This window comes from Ovis canadensis, chromosome 11, assembly GCF_042477335.2.
Source record: "Ovis canadensis isolate MfBH-ARS-UI-01 breed Bighorn chromosome 11, ARS-UI_OviCan_v2, whole genome shotgun sequence".
Classification (NCBI taxonomy): Eukaryota; Metazoa; Chordata; class Mammalia; order Artiodactyla; family Bovidae; genus Ovis; species Ovis canadensis.
The window spans coordinates 44377178-44390907 of NC_091255.1; the positions used below are offsets into that span (position 1 = coordinate 44377178).

Sequence of the window (13730 nt, forward strand, 5' to 3'; positions counted from 1 at the left end):
AGTCACAACAAAACACTGGACAAACCCAAGTGAGGGACAAACCACAAAATCAACTCGCTTGGACTTTTCAAAAATGTCAATATTAGGAAAAACAAAGAAAGGCTGAAGAACTCTTCTAGACTAAAGAAATGTATGAGATATGAAAATTAAACATGATGTATAACTCTGAATGAGATCCTGGGCCAGGGAAAGGTGTTAAAAATGATCTGTTGGGTTAATTGAAAAATTTGAGTATGGACTATGGTTTAGCTGAGAACATTATATCAAAGTTAGATTCCCTGATTTTGATCCTTGTTATCTTGGATATATAAGAGAATATCTTTGATATTAGGAAACACAGCCTGAAGTCTTTAGGGATAAAGGAGCATGTCTACAACATACTTTCAAATTTCAGGGGGAAAATATGTGAGGGTGTGTGTATTATACACATATACATGCATATATATATATACCAAGGAAGAGAGAGAATTAAAGCAAATATGGCAAATTGTTAATCATTGGTAAAGGGTATATATTCTTGTAACTTTTATGTAAATTTAAAACTATATCAAAATTAAAAGCTATCTCCCCCCCCCAACAAAAGCTAATATTTAAATAGAAGGGTCCCTTAACTGCCCAACATAATGAATGAAAAAAGACTCACACCCAGGCCTGTGTGGCTGCCTCCAAACAAACAGTTTGCTCTTGCTTGCTAATGGGTTCTGATTTTTAACATTAGACTTTTTACTCTAGAGCATTTTTTTAAAACAATAAAACTATAAGGGAGTTCCCTGGTGGCCTAGTGGCTAGGATTCTGGACTTTCACTACCATGGCCTGGGGTTCAATCCCTGGTCAGGAACTAAGATCCCGCAGTCACACAGTGCAATCAATAAAGAAAGAAAAAAGAGGGTTCCCCAAAACAGCAAGAAAAAGTGAGCATTGTTGAGAGACTGCAGGAATGAACCAGTGAATGGGGAGTGGGCGAGTGTATGGACAGAGCAAGTGACATGGGGACGCTGGGATGCAAGAGGCTCCCCTCAAAGCACAAGCACTTTTATCCCCAGTCTCTCTGCCTTCACAGCCCCACCACACAGGTGAGGGGTGCAGGGTGGCTCTGTTCAAGGCTGATACACCCTGGCATTGGGGCTGGCCAAAGTGCATTTCCTTCCACTCCCTTAGGTCAAGCCAGGTGAATCCCTGCTGCTTCCTTTTCTCTGCCCAGGGCGGGGCCTCCTGCATTCTTGGCGGAAGGGCACCAGGCATGCTGAGGAGACAGCGTCAGGCTGGCAACAAGGTGACCCAGATCTAGCCCCAGGCCTGTGCTCAGCTGCCCCTGTGACTATCATGGAGCATTTATCTGCTTTGGGTCTCCATTTCCCCATTTGCACCTTAGACAGTTTGGTCCAATCAGTGACTTTCAGCTTTGGCCACACATTAAAATCAGCTGGGGGGCTTTTAAAACTTCACGGCCCAGACTGCACCCTGGAAAAAATAAGCAGGACTCACTGGAGGGTATAATCCCGACACCCGCATCACGCTTTGCAGGTGATTTCAATGCACAGTTTGGTTTGAGAAACCTCTGGGTGCTGATCTCCACGGTTGCCTCTAGCCTCATAATAAGCCCCACCTGATGCCCCACTTCTGACACTGGAGTGTTCAATGAAATGGGAGAGTCACCCCAACATGTGAGCTCCTACCTTCAGCCCTTTGAGACTGCAGCCCTGCCCAGGACTTTGCCCAGCCCCACCCACCCTTCTAAACCTCCTGCTCCAGCCCCTGCCTTCACCATTTTGATGTTTGGAATCGAGGACTCAGGATCCTTGCCGAAGGGGAGTCTCCCCAGGTATGTGCCCAGGTGCTCTTGCTTTCTTGTCACGCACAGATGCTGAAGAAGGTGCTGGGAGAAAGGGAAGAGAGAACTGGGGAGAAGAGGGAGTCTGTTCGAGATACTGTTTGACTTTTCTTATCCCTTGAGGTAGTAGCTACTAATTTTTCCCAAGGAGGCCTGTGCCTCCAAAGGCCTCCCCTCTCAGGGGCCCTTGGGTGGGCATTATTAGCCTGCACTGCTTCCCCATGGACACAGGCTGAGAGGAAAGAGCATTGAATTTTAGTCCCTTCCTTCAGTTGCAGCAACCTGTGCAAGTCATACGAAACACCTGAGCCTTAGTTTGCCTATCTGTAAAACAGGCCGACCCTGCCCTATCTCACTGGCCAATGACAAGAACATATTGTTTCAAAGCAGACAGATGCACTGAGGCTTTAAAACATGCCTTTTATTTGATTGGAAGCTCAGTATAAATGCTGGAGGGGCTGCTGCTCTGACAGACTACAGAACTTACTCATGGCTGAACCCCAACTGGATATGAAGCCCTCAGGTGAGTCTTTAACTCCTGTTTCCAATATGGTTGTCAAGGAGGATACGGGAGAGCCCGAGGAAGCGTGGGGTGTCCTTCTCCACTCTGCCAGTGGTGTAGTCAAGAGCAGAGCAAGTAGACCACGGGTCCTTTCAGAGGGAGGCAAATATCAATAGCTGTAATTAATAATAGTAGCCAGCAAATACTGGTGCTCAGTACATGTAGGAGTGGTTGTATTTTCTGTGCATTTTCTCATTCCTTCTTATAAGCTTGTGAGGTAGAGATTATTAATCCCATTTTCCAGATCAGAAAACAGGCTCAGAAAAGTGACTTGTCTAAGGTGTCACTGCTACTAAATAGCACAGGAAAAATTCAGATCCACATCTGCCAGACTTCAAAGAGCATGCTTTCTGACCTCTAAGAGACCCAGTCCATCCACAGGTCCATCACGAAAATGAAATGCTTTTGCACGTGGGGGTGTCTAATGCTGTGTGGCCTGAGTAGTGAAGGGGTGAGAAGGGCATTGTTACAGTTCAGGGTCACTCAGTCTCCCTGACCAGCACGGAGCTCCCTTCTCAGCTGGAGTGGAAGGGCACAGGGACATTATTTCTGTCTGGGGAGAGCACTGCACTGGGCAAGACTGTCTTATTTTTTGGAGAAGCCATTCAGCAGTGTGGAAAAAGTACGGTTTAAGCCCTCAACAGAACTGACTTCATGGGCCTGAGATCAGAGCAGTTGTGCAGGGTCCTACATCAGACCTCACGCTTGGGATTAAGTGCTCTGTGGTTGCTGGCTTGAAATCTTTTATAATTTTGAGCTTGTTTTGTAAGCAAAATCGGCTGGGACAATGGAGCACCTGCTGAGAGACTGGGAGCTGTGGCTCGAGTGTGAATCCCCTCTCAGCCCACCACGCTCCAGCCTGCACCAAAGTCCCTCACTCTGCTGTCACCTTTGCACCTGGCAGTGACTCAAGCAAAAGGTGGTCAAGGCAGGGCATGCTCTGAGGTCCACAGGGCAGGGAAGAGGCAAGTCACCCCTATCCAGGTAACAGCATTCAGGTGGGGGGGGGGGGCTGCAATTCCTTGGGTAGCCACTTTGCCCTGGGCCACATTTTCCCCAGTGGCTCCGACAGTAAAGAATCTGCCAGCGTTGCAGAAGACCCAGGTTCAATCCCTGGGTCAGGGAGATACCCTGAAGAAGGAAACAGCTACCCACTCCAGTATTCTTGCCTGGAGAATTATGGACCGATGACAGGTGCCAGGCCTTTGGGATCGCAAAGGGCTACAGTCTACAGGATCACAGAGTTGGACATGACTGAAGGATTAACAATTTCTTGTCACTTTCCTCTTAACTAGGTCACACCCAGGTCCTGCCATTTCCTGGAGCAAACTCCAAGTTACTTTATCCTTCAGCCCCAATTTTCTTCTCTGAAAATGGGAATAATACCTTCACCCCATGGGATTATTGTAAGGCCAATGAGGTTTCTGTTTGATTCTTTTTTCCAAAATGCAAGTCTGATTATGACAGTCTTCTCCTGAACACCGTCTAATGGCTTGACACTGTTCTAGAATAAAGACCTTTCACTCACACCAGCACTGTCCAATTAAAATATTACATAAGGCACTAGTGGTAAAGAACCCACCTACCAAAGCAGGTTAGACTTAAGAGACACGGGTTCAGTCCCTGTGTTGGGAAGATCCCCTGGAGGAGGGCAAAGCAACCCATTCCAGTATTCTTGCCTGGAGAATTCCAAGGACAGAGGAGCCTGGCAGGCTACAGTCCATAGGGTTCAGAGGCACACAAGATAAGCGACTTAGCACACAAGCCACATAAGTAGACTTTTTTTGTAGCCACATTTAAAAGGCAGGTGAAATTAATTCTAATATATTTATTTCACCCAATAAACCAAAACTGATTTCAACATAAAATCAATATTAAAAATTGGGCTTTTTGCTGTTCCCAGGCCCTGAAAATCTCTTCTCCCTCCACCCTCTGAATCTAGTTAAGCTGACTCAACCTTCAGATCTCAGGTCACTTGGCCTTCAGGGAGGTCTTTCTCAACCCCTTCCAGGTATTCACACTACTGTGTATCTTGATCTCACCAGGCCTACAACTGTAAAATCACATTTACCTGAGGTCACCTGATTAATCTCTCTCTCCTGTTGTACACACTAGCACAAAGGTCACTTTGGGTTTTTAGTTGTTGTTTGAATCATTTCCCCAAGGATTAGCACCGCACACAGCAGCCTTGGGAAGATATTCTATGTAAAAGGCCTGGCACCCTGATGCTCTAATGTTCCCTCCTTTCACTTCCCTCTGGTTGAGAAACTTCTCCTTATTAAAGGGACTCTCTTAACTGTATAACTCTGCTAAAGATCTGGAGACACAAAACTCTCAATGCCAAATACATTTAAGTAGAAGCAAGTTAAGCACACAGATTATAAATATTTCTTCTTCAGGTTACATATCATTCAAAAATACTATCTCAGTTCCTTTTCATGATTTAAGCAGCAATTAAGGAAAATTCCTGTTCAAGTCTAATTACTGCCCTTTTCGAGTTTTTTCCTGTGAGGAGCTGCAGAGCAGAAAGTGGTGATGGGGCTCTATTGTCCCTTGTCTAACTGGCAGAGTTGGCACACAGCTAAATGCTGAGCTGCCGTTGTTTCTCACCTCTCCTGCTCCAATTCTTTCTCAGGTGAATATAAACAAGGAGGCTCAAATCAACAGTCGCCAACTGATCCAGGTGATAATACCAAACCTGATGACACCTGCCCAGGTGAGGACTCAACCCCTAGGTCATGATGCAAAGCCAACTTCATCATTTGGCTTCACCAACTTTCTCCACCTTTAGTCAAGACTGCTCCTTCTTATGACAATTAAGTTTTAAGACTTAAGACTCACCCAATGCCACTGTCTCCAAGTGAAAAGTGAAAGTTGCTCAGTCACGTCGGACTCTTTGCGAGCCCATGGACCATCTAGTCCATGTAATTCTCCAGGCCAGAATACGGGAGTGGGTAGCCATTCCCTTATCCAGAGGGTCTTCTCAACCCAGGGTTGAACCCAGGTCTCCCACTTTGCAGGCAGATTATTTACCAGCTGAGCCATCAGGGAAACCCAAAGATGTCTTCAAAGATGGTAGAATTATCCTGTTTATCTGCCCCTCAAGTCCCAGGGGATCCAACAGGAATCAACAGGATGATCTCCACCCTTAAGAATACAGCACCCCAGGGCTACACATTTTCTTCAAATGTTTCAAACCACCAACAAAGCACACCCAAGTCACACCCAACACAGATGTACTGCCAAAGGTACTGCATGTCACACACTGGGATTTTTAGATCCTGGCTTCACACTGCCTTTTGGTGAGTATAATGGGGCATATACCTGAGCTTGCCCAGCATTCCTATAAAAACCTCAGATAATTAAGTTTATATATGCCTTTTATTATTTATTATTCAACGCTTTGCTATAATTGATGTTTAAAATATTTTCTTTTACATAAAAATGTGTGGGTGATCCAGAGCTGGTACTTAAAGTCAGAATTCAGAGCCACAAAGAAAATGACTTCATTGAAGTTGAACTGGATAGACAAGAGTTGAGTTACCAAAATCTACTACAAGCAAGCTGCTATGAACTGGGGATTAACCCAGAGCAAGTGGAGAAGATCAGAAAGCTACCAAACACATTGCTCAGAAAGGTAGGGTGTTTACAAGTTTCTAAATAGACACTGGGCTCTAGGTGGGTAAAATTATGTTCAGTGAAGCCGATCACTAGCTTTTGTATTATTAATATGAAAACAAATCCAAGACACTGGACATTTTAGCTGCAGGATAGCCAAACATGGTAGCTAGATTATTTTCAATCTGGTGCTTTTACAGATTTGCGTACCTTTAATTTACTCACTCTTTTTACTTCTCTGAATTGCACCAAAATTTAAAACCCTACCTCAGTATGTATGGCCAGCCTCACATCTCAACAGACTGATCCCGGGGACAGAAAATACAAAGCCACTCTTACCTGCTTAGCAAAGTCAAGCCTCTGCAGTCTCAGGAAACAAAACGGGGCATTTTTATGTATTTTTCTGATTCAAAATAAATCTCATCTTTTAACTTGAGGGAAACTCTCATCTCTTTGGGCATTTTTTAAAAAGCAACTTTCAAAATGCCTTTTAGCAATTCTTATTGGTGCCGTGGCTTAACAGTATATTCTTTGTAAACTAAAAGTGGTGGGATGGTCATACTTTCAGAGAGAGAGAGAGAGAGAGAGGGAGAGAGATAGATAGATATATAGATATAGTGCCCTGGATGGACTAAAGTCTTTTCTAAATTGAGACTTTATTCCCCTTGGAAATTAGCAACAAGGTCTGAAACACAAAAATGGGAAAGGAAAACAATCCTCAACTGCTGAGTCAGTTTACCACGGATGGAAAGAAAACAGTGCTGGGGCAATCCTGGTCAGCCTTTTCACCTAAGTTTACGTGTGTTTATGAACCATTATGTAACTTCTTTTTCATATTAAGGACAAAGATATTCTAAGACTACAGGACTTTCAGGAAGTAGAACTCATTTTAATGAAAAATGGAAGCTCTGCACTGACAGAATATACACCATCTCTGTTAGAGAAGCCCTGCTACAACAGCAATGCTGCCAAAATGACGTATTAAATCGCAGAAATGAAAAACCGGAATCAATATTTTGTAAATAATGAAGTCTGGACGCATCTAACAGTTTGCTAACTTCATATGTGTACTTACTTCCTTGTTGTGCAGCTTCTCTAGGCTTGGGAGTAGAGCACGTTTAAAGTACTTTGACACCAGTTTATTTTGTAAAGTTGCACCCCAGTCCTGGTCAGGCACAGGTATGCACTCCCGAGACTCAGGACAAGTGGCCAGGCTCTGTTCACAACTCCATTAAGGGCAGGGTGAGCTAACTGGGGCTGGGAAAGCCAGGGCCCACTTGACACCCTGGTTTAAAGGTCCTAGCTTCTAAACCCATCTCTTACCATCATTTCCGTCTTACAACTCTGAAATCTACAAAATGGTGACAGGGTAACAGGCAGGAAGGCTAGGGGTCCCCAGGCAGCAGACTTTTTTTCTTCTCTTAAACAGGAGGGAACAAATGTCAGATACAATTTTTTCCCTTCTCTATACAAAATTAAAAGGTTTAAAATTTCTATGTTGTCATGACACCTGGTTCCACCTGAACTTTTCTCAAACCTTGAGCTAACCAATGTGTTTTTCTTATGGAAATGCTTTTCTTAAGCTATGTTAATGAACTATGTATTTACCTTAGACTCTTTCTTCAAGTCAGTTCCACCTAAGACTCAGAACCAATAATGGCTCAACAAACCAGTATGTTTTACTCATGGAAATGTGCTCTTAAGCTATGTCAATAAAACTATGTATTTGTTCAGAAACCTGCCTCTCTTCAAGATTCATGTCAATTTTATGGCACGGGATGACTCACCTTGTGCCAATGCTATCTCAAAATGCATGTTATGGGTGAGGGGTCTGATGCCACTCTCTTGAGTTTTGAGACATTTCCTTTCTCGCAGTTTATATAATTTCTTGCTGAAAATTAGCAAGAGGGCACTCTTTCTGCCCCTTTCTAATGTCTGTGTCAGAAGTTTTCTTTTATACTTAATAAAACTTTATTACACAAAAGCTCTGAGCTATTAAGCCTTGCCTCTGGCCCAAAGGCCAAGAATCATGGTGGTGTACACAGCTCTTAACCTCCTTTAAATGGCAGGACTTACACAACTTGAGTAACCACTTTTTAACCTAACAACTTGCAGAAGAGCCAAGACACAGCATACAGCACTGAATTTGCACTCCTGCCTGACTGCATTTACCAACTTTCATTAATACTCACTTTTTTACACACCAGTGTGAAGTCATCGCTAACTCTTATGCAACTGAGGAAACAGTACCAGAGACCTCCTGGGCAAGCACAATGTCTTAATCTCCTCCAGCACTTGAAATAAGCCATCCCTCTCTCATCTCCAAATCCTCAACAGCTCACTTCTGATGAAGGGTGAAGGGACAGTAAGACATTGCATCAACATTTCACCCAATGCCAAAAAAAAAGGGAAAATGTTCTGAACAGTGCAAGTGAAATGTGTACCATTTTATTCATGAAATGAGTATGAAACCTAAATCTGTGGTTTACTTAGTACCCATGGGGTTTTGGTTAGGAGAACCTCAGCACCAAGTCTAAGTCTGGCATCCAACTCACACTTTTTAAGATAGCATGCCCCCTAATGAAAGCCAGTGCCACCCAAAGCTCGGTGTTCCATTGCCAGGGCTGTGACGGGGGATGAAAAGGGGCCAAGCCCCAAGTGCTTTGTCCCTGTTATTTTCAATCTGTCTTAAAGAAGATAAATTGAGGCATGGGCTGAGGGTTGGTTAATCACTGCTTGTGGAAAAGAGATTTTTGGTTGCTTTTAAGTGAACATGGTAGAATAAATTTATTTGAAAACAGTACTGTTGGAAAGCTTACAATAGAACCTGCACAGGTGTCACCTAGTGAAGCAAAGATCAATAAGGGCAATTACCACAAGGTTGATAAAATATGCATACCCACTTCAAGTTAATACAGCCTGCATCAAATGTATTTTCTAGAAGCAACATAGCTTTAAGGCTGCAGATTAATAAATATCTGAAGCATCAAGAGTAATTTTAATGGAAATTTTTTTTTTTTTTTTGCCACACTACCTGGGACAGGGGATCATAGCTCCCTCACCACCAGGGATCAAACTCACTCCTGCAGTGGAAGTACAGAGTCTTAACCACCAAACTGGGAGGGAAGTCCCAAGAATAATTATTATGTATTTCATGCACAGATAGTAAAAACTTAAATTTCTGAGTGACATACAATTCTGCTTAAGATTATGTCATTTTCAAGTCACTGAAACAAATCAGTTACCAGAATGCTATCCTAAAAAGATTTCCAGAACATATTTAGTAGTGGTCTAGAATGCTTATGGTTCATTTATAATGAAGTGATTTGTGGTATTTATTTGGAAGTATACAAGGGCCACGGGTAACTGATACAAGGCCTTTTAGCTACATGAATTTTATATACTCTAGTCAAGGCTATGGTTTTTCCAGTAGTCATGTACGGATGTGAGAGTTGGACTATAAAGAAAGCTGAGTGCCGAAGAATTGATGCTTTTGAACTGTGGTGTTGGAGAAGACTCTTGAGAGTCCCTTGGACTGCAAGATCAGTCCTGGGTGTTCATTGGAAGGACTGATGTTGAAGCTGAAACTCCAATACTTTGGCCACCTGACGCAGAGAGCTGACTCATTTGAAAAGACCCTGATGCTGGGAAAGATTGAGAGGAGGAGGAGGAGATGACAGAGGATGAGACGGTTGGATGGCATCACCAACTCAATGGACATGGGTTTGGGTTTGGGTGGACTCCAGGAGTTGGTGATGGACAGGGAGGCCTGGCGTGCTGCAGTTCATGGGGTCGCAAAGAGTCGGACACGACTGAGCGACTGAACTGAACTGAGGTGCCTTTCAAATTTCAACCACTTCCCCTTTACAGAGCAAACATTATTTAAACACTTCATGTAAGTACACTTATTAAGAGTAAAACAAGGACCAAGAGTAGCCCCTCTGAGGTGATAATGTAACCTGAACAAAGGGAAGGACGTGCTGACCATGGGTCAGGAGAACGGCAGGTTTCCTTCTTAGATTGGTATAAGTCAAGGAGAAAAAGCTTCTTTGGAAGCTGATTATACAGAAACAGAATCAGTTTCCTGGCAGACACCCAAATGAAAATTACTTCAAGATAAAAATAATGTATCACAAAGAAAACATACATGGAGGCCCTGTCTCTAGCTCTAAAGACTACAATCAAAACCCTAAGTCTGGAACTCGAGAAACAATACTCTAAACCTATCACTTTAATTCCATGAAATACACTGTTTATGTATCTATTTTACTACTTACTACCTACATCAAGACCTTTTCCCATTTTTTAAAATTTAAATTTTATTAAGAAATATACATACAAAAGCACATACACATACAGTTTAAAAGAGAAACCACCCACCCAGCTTCAACAATCACCACCAGTTCTTCTGAAGGATCCTCTTGCCCTTCAGGATCTCCCTCCAATACACTGAATTGTGTTAGATCATTTCCTTGCTTTCCATTTACCATGTATTTATGGACTGGTTTTGACTTTCACAGAAAAGGAACTGGATTATTCTTCCGCAACTTGCTTTTCTGACCAGAGACTCATCCACGTTCATGTGCGGCTGTAGTGCAGTCTGCCTTCTTGGAATCCCACTACAGGAATATACCACATACTGGTCCCCTGGTCTGTTGGACATTAAAGTCTTTCCAGTTTGTCTTTGCCTCCTTTCCTCCTATTACAAATGCTGCTGCTATGACACGCATGCACACATGTTTCTCTAGGGTGTGTATCTAGGGATGGGACAGCCAGAAGTCACAGCACAGTTGGACCCAACTGTTTTCTGAAGCTGTTGTTCCTGAACATTTTTAAAGCTAATGACAACTGATCTATTTGGGATGGCCAAGGGGAAGAAACAGATCATCTATGAAACTCAAACTGCATTTTTAAATTAGGAAATTAAAAAATCTAATACAATGAAAAATACATTTACTTCTTTTACTGAAATGGACTTTTGAAACTACATTTTTTAACTTAAAATTGCTATCTCCTATATCCCAAATGTTTCTAAATACACTGGGTGAAAAGAGCAAGATTCAAAAAATATGCTGTACTATGATATTATTTTAAGAAATTCATACATATAAATGATTACATCCCTCACCACCCACCTCCCCACAAAAACCACTTCGAAAAATAATTAACACTAGTAGCTCCTGGACAGGAAGAGCAGGAGCAGAAGAGACATATCACAAAACACCTCTGTTGTTTTTCCAAACCATACACAAGTCTGTCATACAAAATTCTTAAAAAGCAGTCACCCGGGGATTTTTTCATAAACTAAAAATCAGTCCAAACTCAAACCTGAAAAACAACCCTGCGGGAAGTCCCACCCCACAGAAAATATACACAAGTTCAAGTATTTTTCATTTTATGCACATTTAAAAAATACTCACACAGCTCATCTACAACACATTTTTGAAAGCACAGAACAGACACAGTTAAAAACACTTCCATCCTAAACTGTTCAGTTTTAACATCTCTAAAAATTTCTAAGCAAGTGACCGAACCCAACCCACATGTGGTCAAAGTATTCTCACACCTTAGATATATGGCTGTAACACTATATTGAAGAAACCAGACAGATCACCTGCAGGTAAATAATGTTATATAAGGAAAGAAGGTGTCTCTAGGCTGGGTAACAAAATTAGCTCAAGAAGGCAAGAAAGCTGTTTTAACACAACTTGAAAAACTATTGTATTATGATCTGTTTGAAGAAAAGATGTCTTAACAAAAAGGGTGAAGACGAGTGTCACTACCCTGCAAAAAGGAGGATGCCAGAACAGCAATTACCAGGCTCAATTACCAGGCTCCCACCAGACCAGTATGAACTCAAGTTTATCCAATTTATTTAAATCAGTAAAATTTATGTCTTTTAGTGATACATGCAGAAACATTTGTAAATTAAGTATGTCTGAGACTTGCCTGAAAATAACAGGGACAGGGGACACACACACACAGTAAAAATGGTCACTGAATCTTATGGTGATGAACTTTAATCAGTTAACTACACTGTCCTACTTTTGCATCTTAAATTTTCCAAAATAAAAAAAGTTTTAAGAACTGATTGCTGCTTGCAGTCTTACCAAGTAATCTTCTGGTTAATAAAAATCGGCTCCCCCTGAAGGCTTTTCAAAGAGAAATACGCATGAAGCAACTGACAACTTTTTGGTCTGCACCAGAGAAATGTGTATTTCTCAATGTAAACAAGCACATGACCACTACATGGGATTCTTGTGAATTTGGTTAGTAAGAATAACTTCCTTGAGCCTAATTAATTTTGGGTGTTGAATGTGACCCAATTTCTAGATCTCCAAAACCTTCAGTCACAGACCCCTCAAGCGACCAGGCCTCCCCTTCAAATTTCGTATTCCCTTCAAATTTCGTATTAAGTTCATTAGTGATCCATACAGATGAAGATGATGAAGACTTCATAAACTCATTTACTGTACTTCATTAAAATAAATTAGCGAACGAGTCTACGTGAGGCAGAAGATAACAAACTTGGCATCTTAGTACACGATTTAACCCCTTAATGGCTAAGTATCTTAATACTTAAATAAATTTCTTCTGTTTTCTGTTTTTCTTAATACTCAGTAATAGAAACTGGTAAACTATCACTTTATGACCTTTATTCTATAACCATATCTTGTCAAACTACACAAAGCAGTGCTTGGGATGTGGCTGACTTTGTGTTAGACTGTTTTCCCATCTTACATTAATTCTCACAAATTGAGAATCCATCTATCTTCATCTAGTTGAGCCAAGAGTGCTGTCCCCACGGCATTATTTCATACAAAGCCTCTGAAGCGTCATTCTTTTCCAAAGCTTGGTGGAGGTTATTTTAGTAAATTCTGTAGCCTATTATTATGTCTATTAGAACAACTACAGTGGCATGAAGTGAGGCAGTGGACTGTGAGGTGGAGACCTAGATTCCACGTGCTAGTTTCTCCATCAACATGAAGTCCTAAGACATCAGGTAAGTCATTTAACATACCAACTCAAGTTTCTCTACCTATAAACTGATGGCAATATCTGAAAACTATAAATCATGAAGAACTGTGATTTATATGAACTATGACACATGCGGCTGGAGCTAATAGTACTTTTATACAATCAACAAGCTGGCTACAGGTAGAAATGTGCTGCCAAATTTGCCATACATGACCCCCACACACACTCCCATTACCTTTAACATTTTTTAAAAATCCTTGTTTCATGTGATACACTCCATACACAGAAATAAATATATTTATAAGACCAGGTTAAAAAAATCTTGATACAGGATTTCTAAGACAAAAAACCAGCTAAAAGTGTCTGAATGTTTTTCTACATCATTATTTCACAGCTAGAGGATGATAGTGTTTGTCAGAAGGAAATTTTGAATTTTCTACTACTAAAGAAATCTCTCAGGGATGTAAAAATATATTCCAGTTCATTGTATATCTTCGTTATTAAAAGCAAAATCCAAATGTATTCATGACTACTAAAAATTGAAGCACCATTATTTAAAACATTTAAACTGTGGAAATTCTATAAAAATTAGTCTTAAACAGAACAAATCAGATAAAACTGTACACCAAGATCTCTAGTAACAGTGTATCTCATATTTAAAACAAGGGACTAGTTCAGAGTCCAATAACTTTATTAAAAAAGATTAATACTAAAACTTTTCAATGACAAAGAGACAAATC

The 13730-nt window shown here is 41.4% G+C and overlaps 1 protein-coding gene across 1 annotated transcript; it reads left to right on the plus strand.

Moving 5' to 3' along the window:
* Window positions 1–2321: 2321 nt before the first annotated feature.
* On the plus strand, window positions 2322–7749 carry ANKRD40CL (ANKRD40 C-terminal like). The gene is made up of 4 exons (XM_069544090.1): window positions 2322–2355; window positions 5030–5110; window positions 5856–6031; window positions 6854–7749. Exons 1-4 carry the CDS (start codon window positions 2322–2324, stop codon window positions 6995–6997), a joined length of 435 nt encoding a protein of 144 aa, XP_069400191.1. The 3' UTR covers window positions 6998–7749.
* Window positions 7750–13730: the final 5981 nt, after the last annotated feature.